At 40.8% G+C, this 17,277-nt stretch overlaps 2 protein-coding genes across 5 annotated transcripts in view; one reads left to right on the top strand and one right to left on the bottom strand.

The window, feature by feature from the left end:
• vps35 (VPS35 retromer complex component) overlaps positions 1 to 9,037 on the top strand; it is a 29,589-nt gene extending 20,552 nt beyond the window's left edge. For all 4 annotated transcript variants that reach the window (XM_030078988.1, XM_030078970.1, XM_030078961.1 and 1 more), the window contains 4 exons: positions 83 to 262; positions 1,141 to 1,380; positions 2,668 to 2,811; positions 7,090 to 9,037. In XM_030078988.1, the coding sequence (XP_029934848.1) occupies positions 83 to 262; positions 1,141 to 1,380; positions 2,668 to 2,811; positions 7,090 to 7,269 (744 nt within the window). In that variant the 3' untranslated portion in view covers positions 7,270 to 9,037. The remainder of the gene's footprint in view (positions 1 to 82; positions 263 to 1,140; positions 1,381 to 2,667; positions 2,812 to 7,089) is intronic.
• Positions 9,038 to 12,869: 3,832 nt separating this feature from the next.
• Positions 12,870 to 16,521, bottom strand: hrh3 (histamine receptor H3). Its single transcript, XM_030048214.1, has 3 exons — positions 16,185 to 16,521; positions 14,595 to 14,761; positions 12,870 to 13,835 (listed from the first exon to the last, which is right to left on the bottom strand). The coding sequence occupies exons 1-3, from the start codon at positions 16,519 to 16,521 to the stop codon at positions 12,870 to 12,872; spliced, it is 1,470 nt and encodes a 489-aa protein (XP_029904074.1).
• Between the last annotated feature and the right edge of the window lie 756 nt (positions 16,522 to 17,277).

Genomic DNA, 17,277 nt, shown 5'->3' with positions numbered 1-17,277 from the left:
TACCTTTTCTCTATGCAGTATCATACATAGTGTTCTCAGTATCAAATTCTCTGTCCTATGTGTCTGAAACCACCCCTTTTAGGATGACAAGTGGGAGAAGAAATGTCAGAAGATCTTCTCGTTCGCTCATCAGACCATCAGTGCGCTAATCAAAGCAGAGCTTGCTGAGCTGCCTCTCCGGCTCTTCCTCCAGGGGGCATTGGCTGCAGGCGAGATAGGATTTGAAAACCATGAGACCGTGGCCTATGAGTTCATGTCACAGGTATTGAGTTTAGTCAAACTGTCGATTCTTTGAATGACTTGATTTGGTACAGTCGATCTCCTGTGTAAGGCAACAACCAGTCACTGCAAAGGATGATGTATTTATAAAAGTAACTCATCCAGGTCCACAACTGACTGGTTCAGTGCCCTTATTTATATATTATAATAGCCTGGGGGCATCCTTCCATAGGATGCACTCAGAAATGCATCCCATGGCAGGAATACTCCAGTGATTGGACAAAATTGCACACTCTAGCAAATTTTAAGGCTTTTGATTGAATTTTAACTAATTATTTCAGTCACAAATTTTCTAAATCCTAGAGGACTGATATGTGGCCATATGTTTTGTTAGTGCCTCTTTGTCTAAGGGATCAGGTATTGTGTGAAACATTGAGTAAGAGACAAGCAGAATACATTTTTTGGCTGTTTTTTTTGGCAGCCTGACAACTGCTCTATGTCATTACATGGAAAAACATCTCAAATATTAAATGGCTTGTTACCCATCCAAGAAGTTTCGATGCCACTGCTTTGTCTAGAGCAGGCCTACAGGCAGCCAGTCAGGCATCTGTCTGATACAATGTGGTGGGTGACTTTTATTGATTTTTCTTTTTTACACCAAAGAGATTTGAAAGGCGTTTGACACATAGAGATGGGATTGGTGGTTCTTCAAAAGCTTTTATCTTTGCTTTTACACATCGCTGATATTAGGGAGATGTGTTGCAGTGTGAAAAAAACATGCATCTCTCAATTTAGCTCTCAGGCTCCCTCCTTCTCACCTCCTCCTACCCCACCCCTTTGGTTTTATTTATTTATTTATTTATTTAAATATAAACCTATACTTACCACTTTGCCTGCCCTCCAACTTATCCCCCTCACCAGGCCTTCTCTTTGTACGAGGATGAGATCAGTGACTCGAAAGCCCAGTTGGCAGCCATCACGCTCATCATTGGGACTTTTGAGCGAATGAGATGTTTCAGTGAGGAAAATCACGAGCCACTGAGGACTCAGTGTGCGCTGGCTGCCTCTAAGCTGCTGAAGAAGCCTGACCAATGCCGAGCTGTCAGCATCTGCGCCCACCTCTTCTGGTCCGGTCGCAGCACCGACAAAAATGGTGAAGAGGTATGTGCTAATAGTCTTATTTTCTAACCTGCAGTGGTGGTATCTAAAAATATGGGTAAACTATGGCCTCAGTTTGGGAATAGAAATGGAAAAAGTGAATAAATAAACTACTCTGCACATTAAAAAGTTGGTCAGTTCAGTTAGGTGGATTTACTCCCCACTATGTTGCTGTTCTTGCTCCAGTCTAGTTAAACTGGGGACATAATACACGTCTTTTTAGACTGATTCAAACTACAGTTTGGCATTACAATTTATTTTTCAAGACAGGAGTAAGTAAGCCTGTTATTACCTGCTAGTTAGATTTAAGTTTGAACCTAGACTAGCCTGAGTATTTATTCTCACCAAGTCTGACTTTGTATTTCCAAAGTTAACAAAATGCAACTGAAACAGTTCAAACATAGACAAAAGTTTAAATTTAAAGCTTTCAGTAACCCACTATTAGATATAATGTTTTTTGTAAAATGGCCGTTCTTGTGGCGAGTTGTTTGGCTGGTGCGATTCCCAAACAAAAATTGACCTAATGTTGTCAGACACTTTAAGCAACAATCTGAATCTGTCAGTGGCAAAAACATGTACTTTCAGTGGACTTGATTTGACAATGCAAATTTTGTGTTTTATTACATTGCAGCCTGTTTCGCGGCTGCCAGCTGAAGCAATCTCAATACTTGACCAAATTTTTGACCCTATTAGTCATTTGGAACCCAGAATGTGGGGGTTGAAAACTACTGGAATTACCCTTTAACTGACTGAATTGGAAGTAAATTGACCCAAATCTTGGTGTTGGGGTTAGTTACTAATGAATTCAGTCAGAATATGCATACATATATGCATTGTGTTGCCAAGGTGATTAAGTCCTGACTGCACCAGGAGAAATTAATAAGGCTGAAATGTCACTGTTCTGACAGACACTCGAGGTTTCCTGACAGGAGACACACGTACTGCAGCTGTGTTTCCTTCAGCTCAGAAAGGCCATATGGATCCATTGAGTCATATATAATAACACAGAACCATACAATCAGTAATAAATCAATAGCTGCTTGTTGTTTGGAAGTTTGTTTCATTTTCAGTCGTTACACCGTTGCAAAATTATAGCCATCATCTCGCCTGTAATTCAAATGTAAGTTAAAGATAATGGGTGGCAACAGTCTTCTGTCTTCTGTTCATGAAAGATATGACATTGCTAGATCTCCCTAATGATCTATCAGTATCTATTGCAACTGTTTTGGTGCATTTAAAACTATGTGTCTAGGTTTCATAATTGCCAATGGTCTGATTTTATGTCTTCAGATTCGTGATGGTAAGCGTGTGATGGAGTGTCTGAAGAAAGCACTAAAGATTGCCAACCAGTGCATGGACCCATCGCTGCAGGTCCAGCTCTTCATTGAGATCCTCAACAGATACGTGTGCTTCTATGAGAGGGAAAATGATGCGGTGAGAATCCATAAATAGCCCTTTTCCCTCGCTGTGTGCTACTAGAATGATTTCCCCCAGTTTCTCCATCTACACCACTCAAGTGGCACTTATCCCATGAAATGTTTTTCACTCAAACTATCTTTTTAATTCATTTCCCTCAACAACTATGGAGGACTAAAAGGGACAGAATGAAATAAATAAATACATCTTTAAATAAATACTTAAAAGTGTCATTAATTAATTAAAATGGGAATTAAATAAATAAATGTGTCATTAAATGTGTCATTAATTCATTAAAATACCAGTTCATTTAATGTAAAAACATATATAGAATTATTTCATTATTTATTTAATTATTTCATGGACCTGTGTTGCAGTGCTTCATGAATTAATTTTATCTGTCAAACTCACCCATCAAAGTCAGTGGGCGGGACTAACGCAAATCTAGCCTAATCGATTGCTTAGGTCTGAAGCCTGGAAGTCTGCCGGAGCCGGAGGAGTTTTGCTGAGAGCCTCTCCAGTTAAAGTTACTGCTTCTCTGAGTAGTTCTGGGCAACTTCTCGACATTTTGTGGCTGCACCTATCTAGCACGCATCGCGCACCGCAGTAACATTTGCTCCTGCAAATCCCCCATTTGCTTGAACCGAGTAAAGGTTGCGCCACCAAGTGTGTCAGAATATCAAATCAAATCAAATCAAATCAAATCAAATCAAGCTTTATTGTCATTAAGCTACACATACAGCAGTAGTGCACACAAAATGAGATAGAGTTATTCACTTGGGATCCCCAAGTGATGGTAAAGTCAGCAGTTTAAAAGTCTAACAGCTTTCTGGAGGAAGCTGTTGCTCATTCTAGCGGTTTTGCTTTTCACCGTTTGCCTGATGGCAGCAGCTCAAAGTATTTGTGGAGCGGGTGAGAGGGGTCTCTGACAGTGTTCAGTGCTCTACTCCTGCAGGGATGGGATGTTTCCATGGAGCCATGTCTCCGCAAAAGCAAGCACACAGCAGTCTCTCTCCTGCGGGTGTCTCTTAGCAAGCGTAGCTCGTCCAGCTTGTTGTCGAGGGAGCGAACATTAGAGAGCAAGAGCCACGGTCCTGCTGGTCTGGAGGGGTTAGCCTTTAGCCTTTAGCCTGTAGCCTCTAGCCTAGCGTGGATCCCGGCTCTCTTCCTCCTCATTTGTTTACGTTTGCACCGCTTGCGCTCCCTCCTCTCCCTGGTGACAGCCGGTGTAGACGCCGGTAAAATCCCGTGCTGGCGTAGTGTGTCCACATCAAAGCAGAGTGCCTCAGTTCTTGCAGCATGCTTTACCTGATGTTTAGTAAAGTCTCTCGGCTGTAGGTTATGCAACCTGAGCGTCTGGGTTAAGCAAAACAGTTAAAAACTTTCACTCTAGAATATGTTTACTTGCTCTGCATCAATCGATTATCTGAAGTCGATCTGTCTTGACTTGCTGTGCTGGGTAACCAATCAGGTGTTAGGATCCGCCCACTTACTTTGATGGGTGAGTTTGACAGAAAAATTAATTCATGAAGCACTGCAACACCGGTCCATGAAATAATTAAATAAATAATGAAATAATTATATATATGTTTTTACATTAAATGAACTGGTATTTTAATGAATTAATGACACATGTAATGACACATTTATTTATTCAATTCCCATTTTAATTAATTAATGACACTTTTAAGTATTTATTTGAAGATGTTTTTATTTATTTCATTCTGTCCCTTTTAGTCCTCCATAAACAACAGCTCCACTTATTTTCAGTTTAGCCTACGTGTATAAACATAACTTGAGTTTAGGGTTTGGTTGGTATGGGTCTTTGATTCCTTGTATTAATGAATAGAAACCGCTGATAGACAATATTTTGTGCCAAGATGTAATAATGGGAGTATTTTCTAAATTCTATACATGACAAACAAGGTGTTAAATGTGAGAAGGAATATTTCCCACGACAAATGTTGTACACAGGTGTGATGTCTCAGTGTCTTAGCAGCTTTTCATCCCTGACATGCAGACAAACTAGTTCAATTTCTGGAGCCTTTTGAAGCGGAGATAGTAAAGGCCAAATGTTGATCTATTCAGATTATTAAAGGCGCATTAGACAGGAATAATATGTAAAAACCCACCTGTATCATAAGCCTAAATCACAAAGTGGGGCTGCAGCCATCCCCACTGATTGAGATGCTGTTGATTCTCTCAATTTGCCAAAATTCTCTGTTTGTGTGGTCACTGGTGGGAAATCTGCTCCACACAAAAAGTAATGAATGAAAATTTCAGGGTGAAACACAAACTCAGTCATTACCAGTGCTCCATCCAGTGAAAGCTGCACACTACTGACAGCTGAATCCCTTCCTTAGCTTCACCCCCACCAGACACTGAGAAAAATACATTTAATTTAATGATGCCACCAAACAAAGTTGGCTCAGTGTTGACGTACTCAAAATTCAGACAGATTCGTCTCTTGCTATTTTCTAACATGGTAAATCACCTACTGCAGGTTTAATGCCGCTTCCAACTGTCAAAGGCACTGATTCTACCAACCTGAACACACTTTAGCCACTACAAAATCAGATTAGAATCCAGAACTTGAGTATTACATGGCATCACCATACATTCATCAAATTGTTTCTGTCCCTTCGTCAGATTGTTTGCCATCAGATTTTCTGTAATGCCATACAAGAGCAGTGTGCAAGAACCTCTCTAATTTGATTTTAGCTCCTTCTCCTATGCACTTGCCTCCGTGTTGTTTGGATGTGCAAATATTTCTTTTAAAACACACACTGAGGTCACAAAAATTTACACACATATGCATGTGACCGGGCTGTCAAAATCCAAGAGCTGTCGCGGGAGACCAAGTTAGAAATTTGCTGAGGCACAGCCGTCAGCCCTGCATCCAAATGTTATTCGATTTTGTTTTTTTCCTGGTTGTATTCACATTCCTTCTTGACGGCTTTGCAACTGTCACCCATCCTCCCACATATCTCAGCCATCTGCCTCACCACACTAAATGTGTGTGTGTGTGTGTGTGTGTGTGTGCGCGTGTGTGTGTGTGTGTGTGTGCGTGTGTGTGTGTGCGTGTGTGTGTGCGTGTGTGTGTGTGTGTGCGTGTGTGTGCGTGTGTGTGTGTGTGTGTGTGTGTGTGCGTGTGCGTGCGCGTGCGTGTGTGTGTGTGTGCGTGTGTGTGTGCATGTGTGTGTGTGGTGTTTCATGGCTGCGCTGCCAGTAGCAGGCAGTTCAGAACACACCATCTGACTTTTTTTTTTTTTTTTTAAACTATCTTCTCTACTCCTTGTATTTTGCAGCAGTTTTTCTTCAGGCCATACTTTTCTTTTCTTGTGGGTGAAGTGATTTATTTGCCATATAGTTCTGGATCATTCTTCAGATGTTTTACTCCTCTGAATACTGCCAAAGAAAAATAGAAATCTTTGAAGGGTTTCATCTACAGTGTTGAGGTTTTATTATCTTTGAGTTTTACATCCTGCTCGAGGACAGCAACGTTATTGTACAAACACTGTAGTATGAATTAGCAGAAATATGTCAGGGACAATTCACTCTTTCATATGACTTTTAGAAGGCTCTCTGCTGAGAGTAGATTTAAAAAAGTGAAAGTGAATTTATCCACTGCTTATTGTAAAACAGCCATAAAGTCATAAAGCTCATAACTGCACATACATCTTGCACAAAACGGTTTACAGTGTTTTGACCAAGAACTGTGAAACAAATCACAGCCTTTTAACTATTTAGCTATTATTTATCTACTACTACCACTACTACTATCTAACTATTGAACTATCACTGATGGTGAAATTATGCTTCTTTTAAATTCTGTGCCTATTACCATAGCAGCAAGCCAGTAATTCATGTTATACGTAGCTCTTTTGACTATTCTTCTGTTTAATGTTGCAGTCAGCTCATATAGGAGGACAGTACATATGAGCTTCTTTACTAAAAAATACTGTTCACCTCAGTTTTCAGTAGGATTTCTTTGACTTTCTAAATTCTGATGGCAAAAGCAAGGAGCTACCTGTTGTGACATGCAGGGAATTGTATTTATTTCAGATAAAACCAATTAAATGAATTATTTTGCAAAAAAGTCCTTTGGTGATCATGATCTCTTAAAATTCTGCCAAAGGCAGGCAAAAAACAGCTCTGACAGTTTCAAACTACTTCGATCTCGTAATAATACTTATTCCTACATGATGTAAATATAATCTTAGGGCAGTTTTAAATATCATCTGATAAACAGGAATTGTCCTTTTTAACCCTTTCTCTTATGCTCCGCCCTTTTAGGTGACAGTTCAGGTGTTGAACCAGCTGATCCAGAAGATCAGGGAGGATCTTCCCAACTTGGAGGCTAGCGAGGAGACCGAGCAGATCAACAAACACTTCCATAACACACTGGAGCATCTTCGCCTACAGAGGGAGTCCCCCGAGTCTGAGGGCCCCGCCTATGAGGGCCTTGTTCTTTAAAACCACAGCAATTGGGAAGGGTTTGGGGGTCAAACTCTAGATATATAACTAGATTGTGAATATATAACCGCACACAGTTGGAGAAACACACACACACACACACACACACACACACACACCCCAAGGTATCCCATCCAGTAGGCCAGGGTTAAAAAAAATGTGATGTGATTATGCTTCAGAGAGCTATCTACCTTCTCTTCAGTGCTTTCCCTATCCCTCCTCCTTTCTTAACGTTTATTTTCCCAATCAGTTTTCTCCTCCCTGCCTCCCAGGACCATTTCATGTTTTGCTAGAGCAAGTTTTGAAATGTTACATTTTGACAAACTGGTGCATCAACAATACTGCACTTATATTCTTGTCCTCACACTTCCAAAGTCTTTGGCGTCATTCCTTTGTGAATTTCTACTTGACCATTTTTGTCCTCCAGAGGCACTCTCTGTACTGAGAAAACGGACAGATAATTCAGTTCACCGCCAGGTTTTAATAAACAGGTGAACTTATCCTGGCCTGTCACTGCATCGCTCATAGCCCTTCTGTCTGTCTGTCCACTGGGTCATACATCTCTGCCCTTCACTTGTTCATCCCCTCATATTGAAAAGAACATATTTGGTTCTGGTGTTTGCAGAATGTAAAGTGTCACAGTGATCAGTCGGTCATGTTTAAGGGCATAGATGCCTCTCCTGAATTTGCAATAAGTCTTGTAATAGCCAAACAATAAGCTGTTCTTCAGGACATCTAGGGGGAAGCCTTACCAGGTGTAGATGGTTCAGTGGAAGCTCATGTGAGTTACAGTCCTGCAGAAATGGCACAGATAACATTGTTCCTCTTAGAAATGCATGAATCTTAAAAGAAGGGCCATTTTTTCACCCCTGTCAAACTGTTGTGGTGGAAACTGTTTTGGCTCCTCACAGTTCAGTTGATAATCATGCAGTATTTTGCATGACCTTTTGAAAAATCAATAGGGTTTCTGTTGCGAATGGTGGAGCATTAGCTGCCTGCCTCTTGTCAAGCTGTGTGGACTCACTTATTTTCGAATATGACTTGACGGTTTTATCCCTCAACCTCTGCCTCTCTAAGTACATCATGTTTGTCTTGACATGTCTGTTTTGGCCTCTTAATTCTTTTGTCGATTTATTTCTGGCCGCCGTCTTCTGCCCAGTGGACAGGTGTGTTCAAAGGGAGTAAAGTAGAGCATATCTGTGCAAGTTTTAGCATAGGTCCATGTTTGTACCATTAAGCCAGGTGTCCAGGTCATTTTCTCTGTGTGGAACAAAGACAAAGCAAGGTTGTGGATGTGGCTTCATACTATCTACGCTGCTTAGCTCCAGTGTCTGAGATCGTCATAGCTTTGCTGATCCGTGTTATTGCTGGCTGGTAATTTATCAATATTGCCGGCAAAGCTGGTTACTGATGGAGCAGTCCCACCCTTTGAGTTGATCTGTTTGTGGTGGCTGTGCAGTGACTCCTCTGGAAATTGCATGGTAGTTGATTGAGCTGCCATACTGAGCGCTTGATGGCATGTGTGAGAGTGTGTGTGAAATTTTTACATTGGTTGCTGCAGCTTTCAACAGTGTCTGCTAATCTCTTTATTTCTTAGCTGTTAGTATTGTGTTGATTTGGTGGATGCAGCAACTACTTATTCCTGTCCCTCCCTCTCTGTCATGTATTGTATGTATAACCTACTTGTAAATCAGAAAGAGGAAAAAAAGCAGAATATCAATTATCATCAGTGTCATTTGCACAAATAAACAAATTCATATTAACCCTACATGTATGCATCTTGTTTATTTTACCAGCGTAATCAGTGTTTATCAGTAATGCTCAGTTGAAATGGCTTGACCAGTAATTTTCAACAACAGTGAAAAACCTCTTATATGAGGTCATGCATGAAAATTTGAGAAATGACTGGGCAAATAAGTTCTAAATTGTATTTATCATTCTTATTAAGAATTGCAAAAACAATCATTTGTTGACTTATCTAACTGAATGAATCGGTTTTCAGGATCATTGGAGTATATACCCCTTTTTTCGGACTTGGAGTGACCCATAGTGTGATTTATGTTAAAACACGTATATTAATTTTTTAATGTTCAATATGTAGAGGTGTGTAAATAACAGTAGAAACTGTTTGACAGTACTACTCTCTTGTACTGCTGCTTGGAAAGCCTTAACCATCTTGCATTATCACTATTATCTGTAGCCTCATATTCTTCTATACATGTACCTATCTCTGGTGTTCTGTAGCTTTTATTTGTTGCAGATCAAGTCAGTAACTATCACAGACAAAAAGAGGGAGGCTGGAAAAAACGGCAACAAATTTCAGAAACCGACAAGTGATTCATTCTCGCACCGCACATGCACTCTACTGAAGAGCCGTGTTTGTGCATTACAGAGTTGAATGATAACACATTGTTTTGTTTTTTCAGTGGTGAAAAGCGGTTAAAGCCATGATGACTCAAGGTCTGGCGGTTTTCCATGGCTGGAGAGAGAACCCAAAGCTGTAGTCTACAATTAACTCTGAACTAGATTTCAGAGTTGAGCGCTCATGTCGGAGGGAAACTTAATGGATTGTTGAAGGATTAACTTTTCATTCCAAGTTCCACAGGAATACCGATTCACACATGGTGGATTTGTCTTTTTACATGTCTCTCACAAATAGATACATTCACATATACATTGATTAGAGAGGTCAGCCTGCTGGGCTAATTGCAGCACCACAGATTGGTATTCAGTACCTCAGCAGTGTTTGATGCCAGACAGACTCTAGCTGTGGGTTCTCACTGGTACTACACCCTCCTATTTTTGCTGCAGCCTTTCAGGTACTTGACAAAACCTGCCACAGCTTCAGTGGATTTGCTTTGCCCTCACAGACAAACGTGGTTTTTGGAGCTTCCCATAAAAGATGTCCACACCTATCATTCCAATCAGGAGTCACGGGGAAATGCATCAAATGGCGGTCTGTGGGTAATACATGAACTGCAGGGGCAACACCGTCACAGTCTGTGTTGATTTAATATGCCTTTTTATGTTAATAAGAGATGTGTCTTCCCAGAGTAAATTGCATGCAGATGAACTCACATTCTGAATGCCCTGATTAAACTAAATGCTAAATTGACTATGAAATGTTTTTTTTTTTTTTTTTTTTTTTTTGGTGGTGAGCTGAAGTGTTGTTTTTATACAAAATCATCAGGGTCAATTAACAAGCAGTATATTTCCATTTAGCATAAATGTACAATTAAAGGTGCATTTATCATTTTTATATCAATAAATTATTACAACAATCTGCTATAAACAAATGAGACCATTGGTGATTTGTGTGCCACTGGGTCAGATTTGATGGGAAATGGATTGTGAACTTCCAGGCTTTCAGGCTTCATGACAAACAGGGGGAAGTGACGTAACTATGGGAAATATAATTTTGAGAGACAGCTGCAATAATATCACTGGTACAAGGAAGAGGCTACCACTCTTCTCAACCAGTCTCATTTGTTTACATTCATTTCAAAGTATCATTTGACCATGATTTACTATGTGTTTAAAATTGCTCTAGGGAGTATGTTTGGGGCAGATCTCTGACCAACATTACAATGGTAGAACATAATATTCTATTTGCAAAATAGAATCCTAAGAATCCTGAATATTTTGTGCACATTGACGTATGTCAGTAAAGCTCCGGAGCAATTTTCCTGTCTACGTACCCAAGGAAAATTTTTCACTTCAAAATGTTTTTTTTTTTTTTTTTCTTTTCCACCTTAATCTATTCTAGGCACCACTGTCAACCCAGAGCCAGTCTAAAGTTGTACATTCCAGTGTTACTTCAGCACTGACAAGAAGTCTGATTCAGACCTTGACATGAAATGAAAAAACTCCACACTCCAAAAATGTTATGTGTCATCAATCAGTGATGTTGAGTGCATTCAAGGAGTGATTTTTTTTTTTTTGAATTTGTAAATTTTTTTTTGTAAGAGTTGTAACTCACATTTTTAGTGTACCCCTTTTGTCAGCCTGTCTTTTCTATTCCTAGTTCAACAGGGATGACATGTAGTAAGAATGCCCTCCACAGTCCCCAAAGAGAGGACATGAATTTGCTACTTTTAGTCCATCTGGCCATCCTATTACAGCTGAGAAACTAGTTAGTTTGTGAATATTAGGGCACATTTACAGTCATGCCCATGCCCTTGAGAATGAATTGCATTGAGATCTACTGAAGCTACTGTCAGCAGAGAAAGTAATATATATGCTTCTTCTGTGATGAATTTGACAGTATTATTATGGCTGAACATTGGTGCAAAACTGTGAGTCTACAAAGAGGCTCTTTTTCTTTGTATCTAGGAAACTTGCAGCTAAACTGTGATGTTTTAGAGAGCAAATCGCCTTGGAGCCTCACTGGAAATATCATAATGTGTCATCAACTTGGTTATGTTAGGCTAATTATCCGCAGGAATAAGAAAAATTGTACACCACCAAATAAAATAGACCCTGAAATGCAAGATAAATGAGTTAAAGTGTTTAAAGGTGTTTTTTTTTTTTTTTAAGTGCTGTAAATTGTTTTTTACACTCCTGCCCAGCCCACATCCCTCCATATACCACCAAATTATATGCCCATTCAGTCCTACCCACAGATGCTGCCTGTTTTGAGGGCAGTGGGGGAAAAAAAGTAAAATGAGAAAAGTCCAAGAATGATAAAGAAACCAAGGTTTTGAATGGATCCACATGTAATCCAAGGCAGGACCAATGTCCACAGTTCAAACACGGAATTATCCAGGGCTGTAATCAAACAAAATACATCTTAATACTGCAATACAGCTGATACTGTGGAGAAATCTTTTTCACTCCGATAGTTGTTATCACATAGTGTTATGAAGTCCCGGTCAGTGTTGTCCTTGTTAATTCCAATGGTACCTCCTATCTACTGAGACCCACTAAAAACAACCATTACAAAAAAAAAAAAAAAAAAAAAAAAAAAATCCATCCTCATGCTCAGAAATTCATGAATGCATTCCAGGAGTTATTTTGGTGCTGTGTAAAGTGTTGTGATTTTCTTTTGCTTCATCAGCCTCTACATTCAGTCGGTGATTTCCCCCATGTCTGAGATTATCTTTTGAAAACATCGAGAGAGCTTGCCTGTCTGCCTTCACTCAGCTGTGGGTTGTAGGTGTAGCAGGAGAAAGCGAAGGTGATCATATGGTATTGTTTTTCTGTTGAGAATAAGAGTCTTGGCTCTCAGTCAAAATGCATCTCGTTTTGTCAATGCATTGCTTTCTGATTTACTGAGGCTGCTACGCCTGATACGATGGATTCATCCCCCTATGATTGTTCAAAATATGCAAAATCTTGAGTCTGGAAAGAAGCCCTTTGATTCCGAGGGACTGCCATCAAAATATGACGTTTACCGTTGACGTTTCAGATGGCTGACAAACTTTCCTCCATCAAACTCCATAGTAGCTGCACTGGAAATATCTCAGCATGACATCACATCATCTGTTTTTTATTTAATAGCAATTTTCCCATTAATTCAAGAATCCAATGTCATTGTTCATCGTGACCTTTTATTCCCATGGCATGGTCGGTAATAAAAATCAATTTGCCCTGAGGTCAAACTAGAAATTGTGTTCCGTATACTGTGGCTGTATCTTGGCCTTGATGGGGCAGAGCACTTTACTGAAGGCTCGTCTGAAGCTGGTATGGCACAGTGGATAGAGTACCGGGTTGATAGAGGAGTTGAGCCATAGCAACCAGAAGGAGATCTCATACAGGTAGTGCTGAATGCACCTTGAATGGCAGGCTGCCCGGATGATCATCAGCAGGGTGTATGGCGCCCAGCAAAGACCAAACACACACACAATCACTGCCAGGGACTTGGCCACCTTCTTATCCCTGGACAGGCGGAGCCGGCTGTCTAAGCGTCGGCGGTGTCCACCCCTTGGAGGTTGATGGTGTTCAGTGGGATAAAGTTTAGCGGCAGGAACATTCTGGAAGTTTTCCACCGTTTCTCCCACTTGGAGCGGTGGGAGCTCTTCGGACCCCGCAGGACTCCCACGTTCCCTGCTGTTCACCACCTTTGTCGCGTTACAAGCAGCGGGAATGCGGGAACTGCCTGGTCTGCTGACGGAGGCCTCAGCAATCCTCACTCTGCGGCCCTCAGCTGCAACAGTGCGGACAAAGAAGACCTGCTGCTGGACTCCTCCTGCGCCTCTTCCCTCTGCTCCTCCACTCAGCTCCTCCATCTCTGATACCCTTCTTCCAGCTGGTGGCGTCCCTCCCTCATTGCCAATCCTGTCATCGCCTCTCATCAGGTTCCTTCTGCGGATGTTCAAGTAGATGCTGACATTGAAATAGGTGACGGTGATGAAAGGCGTGAAGAACTCAAACATAGAGGCGGTCATGAGGAAGTACCAGTTGAAGTAAAACTCGGCATGGCACTGATGATCGGGCACCACGCTGTGGCCGGTGGCATATTCCCAGCTGATGATGGCCGGTCCGTAGAGAAGGAAGGCCGCCAGCCAGACACTGAGCATCTTTAGCACAGCTCCACGAGATATGCCTTTCTGGCACTGGTAGCTGAGCTGTGGAGAAAAGATAAACTGTCAAATGTCAAATGTTTTTTTTTGTTGCTGGCATTGTTCAGTACTGACCCAAAAACCCCTTGTTGGCTAGTATCATCTACGTCTGATCAAAATGGGTTTTTGGAGGCTGTTGCAAATATTTTTGGCCTTAAGCTCCCATATACCTGGTATTTTGTGACAATCTTCATTGACTGTGCCCATTTTAATATCAAGAACTTTCAAGTATTAAAGTATTTCCTCCAGAATTTCATCCTTGCCAGAGTAGAAAAGCCCTTGAAACAGCATTTAGATCAGAGGACACTAAAACTTGAAACACATTATTTTTCGCAAACACTGACATGGAATTTGACCAAATCTCAGTCTGTAGGCTCGTTAGAATACATTTAGGTTAAGAGCTTCCCAAAGACAACCAGTGTAAAGCTCATCAACTGGCAAGAAATATAATCAGTCAAACAATATTTATCAGAAGTGGACAACATTGGCTGGATCACATCCTATTTTAAATGAAAACTCTCTCTATATATCATATATCCCTATTTGACAAAGGCTCTCAGGTTTAATTTAGGCTTGACAGCACTGAGCTCTGAAAGCCAGTATGAAATCATTCATTACAATTATCCAAATGCACAAATCGACCAACAGAATCATTTCATATCAATTACATATTTATAATTTAGCTGGCTTGCATGTGCATTTGAGAAGCCTATGTGTTGCGTGAAAGTGCACGGTTGCTCACTGAGCATAAAAGGCTTCCCTTACAGCTTTGGTGACGGACATGAAGCGGTCGAAGCTGATGAGGACGATGTTGAAGACAGATGCTGTGCAGAGTGTGTAGTCCACCACCAGCCACAGTTTACACAGCCCTCTGCCCATCCTCCACTCTCCAGTTAAGACATATGGTATGTACACTGGGATGCAAAATCCCGCTGGAAAAGAACGGATACTAATATCTTTCTCAATGGAAATAGGTACACAAATACACACACACACACACACACACACACACACACACACACACACACACACACACACACACTTTCCACTTGAAAAAATTCAAGGATACAGTATGTTCCCCAGAATTTCCTTGTTCTCAGTGTGGAAGAGCTTCTGGAACAGCCTTTACACCCCTGGACACTAAAACACCTCAATGACATGCAATGTGTTTTAAAAACCCAATATATTGCAAATAGTATGCTATTAAATCAGCAACGACTGCTACTACTTCTACTACTACTAGCACTACTCCTAAAACTAATAATAATAATAATAATAATAATAATAATAATAATACTATAAACATATTCATGCACATCATGCTGTTCATGTGAGGAATGGCAGGCTGTATTGAGTGGCACACAAGAGATGAGAGAGATTCTCATCATGCTTTATTAATCCCTGTGGGGATATCCAGCCACTGCAGCAACAAAATGATATGATAAGACTACAGAGGAAAAATGAATAAGAACATGAATGAATGTAGACTGGAGCACACAGAGGATGTTAAGAGAAGCATATAAAGCAGAAATGCAGGCTGTAACTGAGAGGTATGGTAAAATACAGCTGACAGGGATGCAGGCTAGTGGGGGGGGTGAAGTTGACCACGTTGTGAGACTGGCAGCTGTTGTATGAAGACTATAACGGTGTAAAAACCGAGCCCACCCGGTTTGTGGGTCTTTAAACGAGGGAAGCACGCTTTTCCATAAATAGGGGGACTGATTTTGGGTTTTGGTTGCTGGTTGTCTGCTTTATTGTTATCAATGACTGGTGATCACAGTCTCCCCTCCTCTTTATTAAGCATTGCAACAGCAGTGATTAGCGTGACGACAGATTGACAAAATAACTAGGAAATCGTGGAAATGAATGAAAATATAACAATTTAACCAAAAGAGAAAAAACGAATACATGCGTCCAGTCCGGTGCAATGTTAAATTAAGCGGAGATAATGGCAATGGCAACCATCAATGTCACCAGTGTGAAAAACAAAAACAATGATTTTTTTTTTTTTTTTTTTTTTGAGAAAAGTATAAATTCAGCATTTATCCTTAAATGACCCTATGTCTGACAGTCTAGCTTACCTTACTCCAGTTGCATGCTGCTTACTATAATGTGCAGCCTATAGACCACTTGAATTTATGTCATACAAAAGTAGGCTATGTGAGCCTCCAATAAACTAAAATTAAGTGGGTTCACCTCCGGCTGTATCCTAACAACAATAGTAAAAAAAAAAAAATAAAAATAAAAATAAAAAAATAAAAATAAAAATAAAAAATCGAGATCTAGCCTATGGAGCATGGGCAGCTGTACACAACAAATGAGAGACAATACGGGAATATGAAGAGAGCAAAATACCGACGAGAAAGTCCGCTATGGCCAAATTTAGAAAGAAAAAGTTTCCTCTGTTCCTGAGTCTTTTCTCCACCAGGAAACACAGGATGACGAGCGCGTTGCCCAGCACGGTGGCGGCAACGAGCAGGGTCATGAGCAGCGCGAGGAGCACCATGGTGTACGGAGAAAATGGACGGTGAGGCGCGCGCGGTGGCTCCGTCCGCGGCTCTGTCCCGGAGCTGCTGTTCACACCGACCAGCTCCGACCAGTTCCCAGTGAAGAGCTGCTCTGAGCGGTTGCTGCTGGACGCCGGGGTCCACAACAGAAACCCCACAGACAGCGATAAGCACCCGGAGCGCATGGTGACTCCTATCCAAAACTGGGACATGAATGAGGAGGAGGAGGTGATGCTGACCAGCTATACGACGCGCTACTCAGTTTCTATTGGTTGGCTCGTGTTAGGGGTGGAAAGAGGACCAAAATCCTCTGCACAGTTACTGTCACTTTGCTGCGACTTCTATATGCCTGCAAAATCATAACACAACTAAAGCTTAATCAGATCAGAATCAGAAATGCTTTATTGATCCCCCAGGGGAAACTGGGTCAGTTAGCAGCTGCTCAAATTCTCAAGAGAAGAATTACATCATAAGAAGTAGAACAAGAAATAAGACTTAGGCTGTGCATTGTGTACAAAGTTTAAAAAAGCATGTGCATGATGTCTAAATATGTGCATTAATCCTCCAAAGACCACGCCAATAAATACAGAAATAAGCATGAAAAAGTATACCTATGGATATTGCACAGTTGAATTGTTGTCAAGTCCTGCAGGTGTAAAATTTATTATTAACAAAGATAACAAAGCGAAGGTTGAATATGGTTCATAACTGGCAAGTGGGGCTGTGTGGGAAGTATCTCTCCTGCCACATATATTTTTCTTTTCATGACATGTCTCTGTTCAAATTGCACGTCTAGATGCAATTGAGGACATTTGCATTGAAATAAATGGCATTAAATATTCTGTCAGTCGTCTTTGAGAACAGAATTTCTATAATGATCATCACCCACAATGAAGATATAGTCCCTTTACAACAATATTCTCAGTTTCCTAGTTTGGTGC

This window comes from Myripristis murdjan, chromosome 3, assembly GCF_902150065.1.
Source record: "Myripristis murdjan chromosome 3, fMyrMur1.1, whole genome shotgun sequence".
Taxonomy (NCBI): Eukaryota; Metazoa; Chordata; class Actinopteri; order Holocentriformes; family Holocentridae; genus Myripristis; species Myripristis murdjan.
This window is presented reverse-complemented; position numbering and strand designations above follow the sequence as displayed.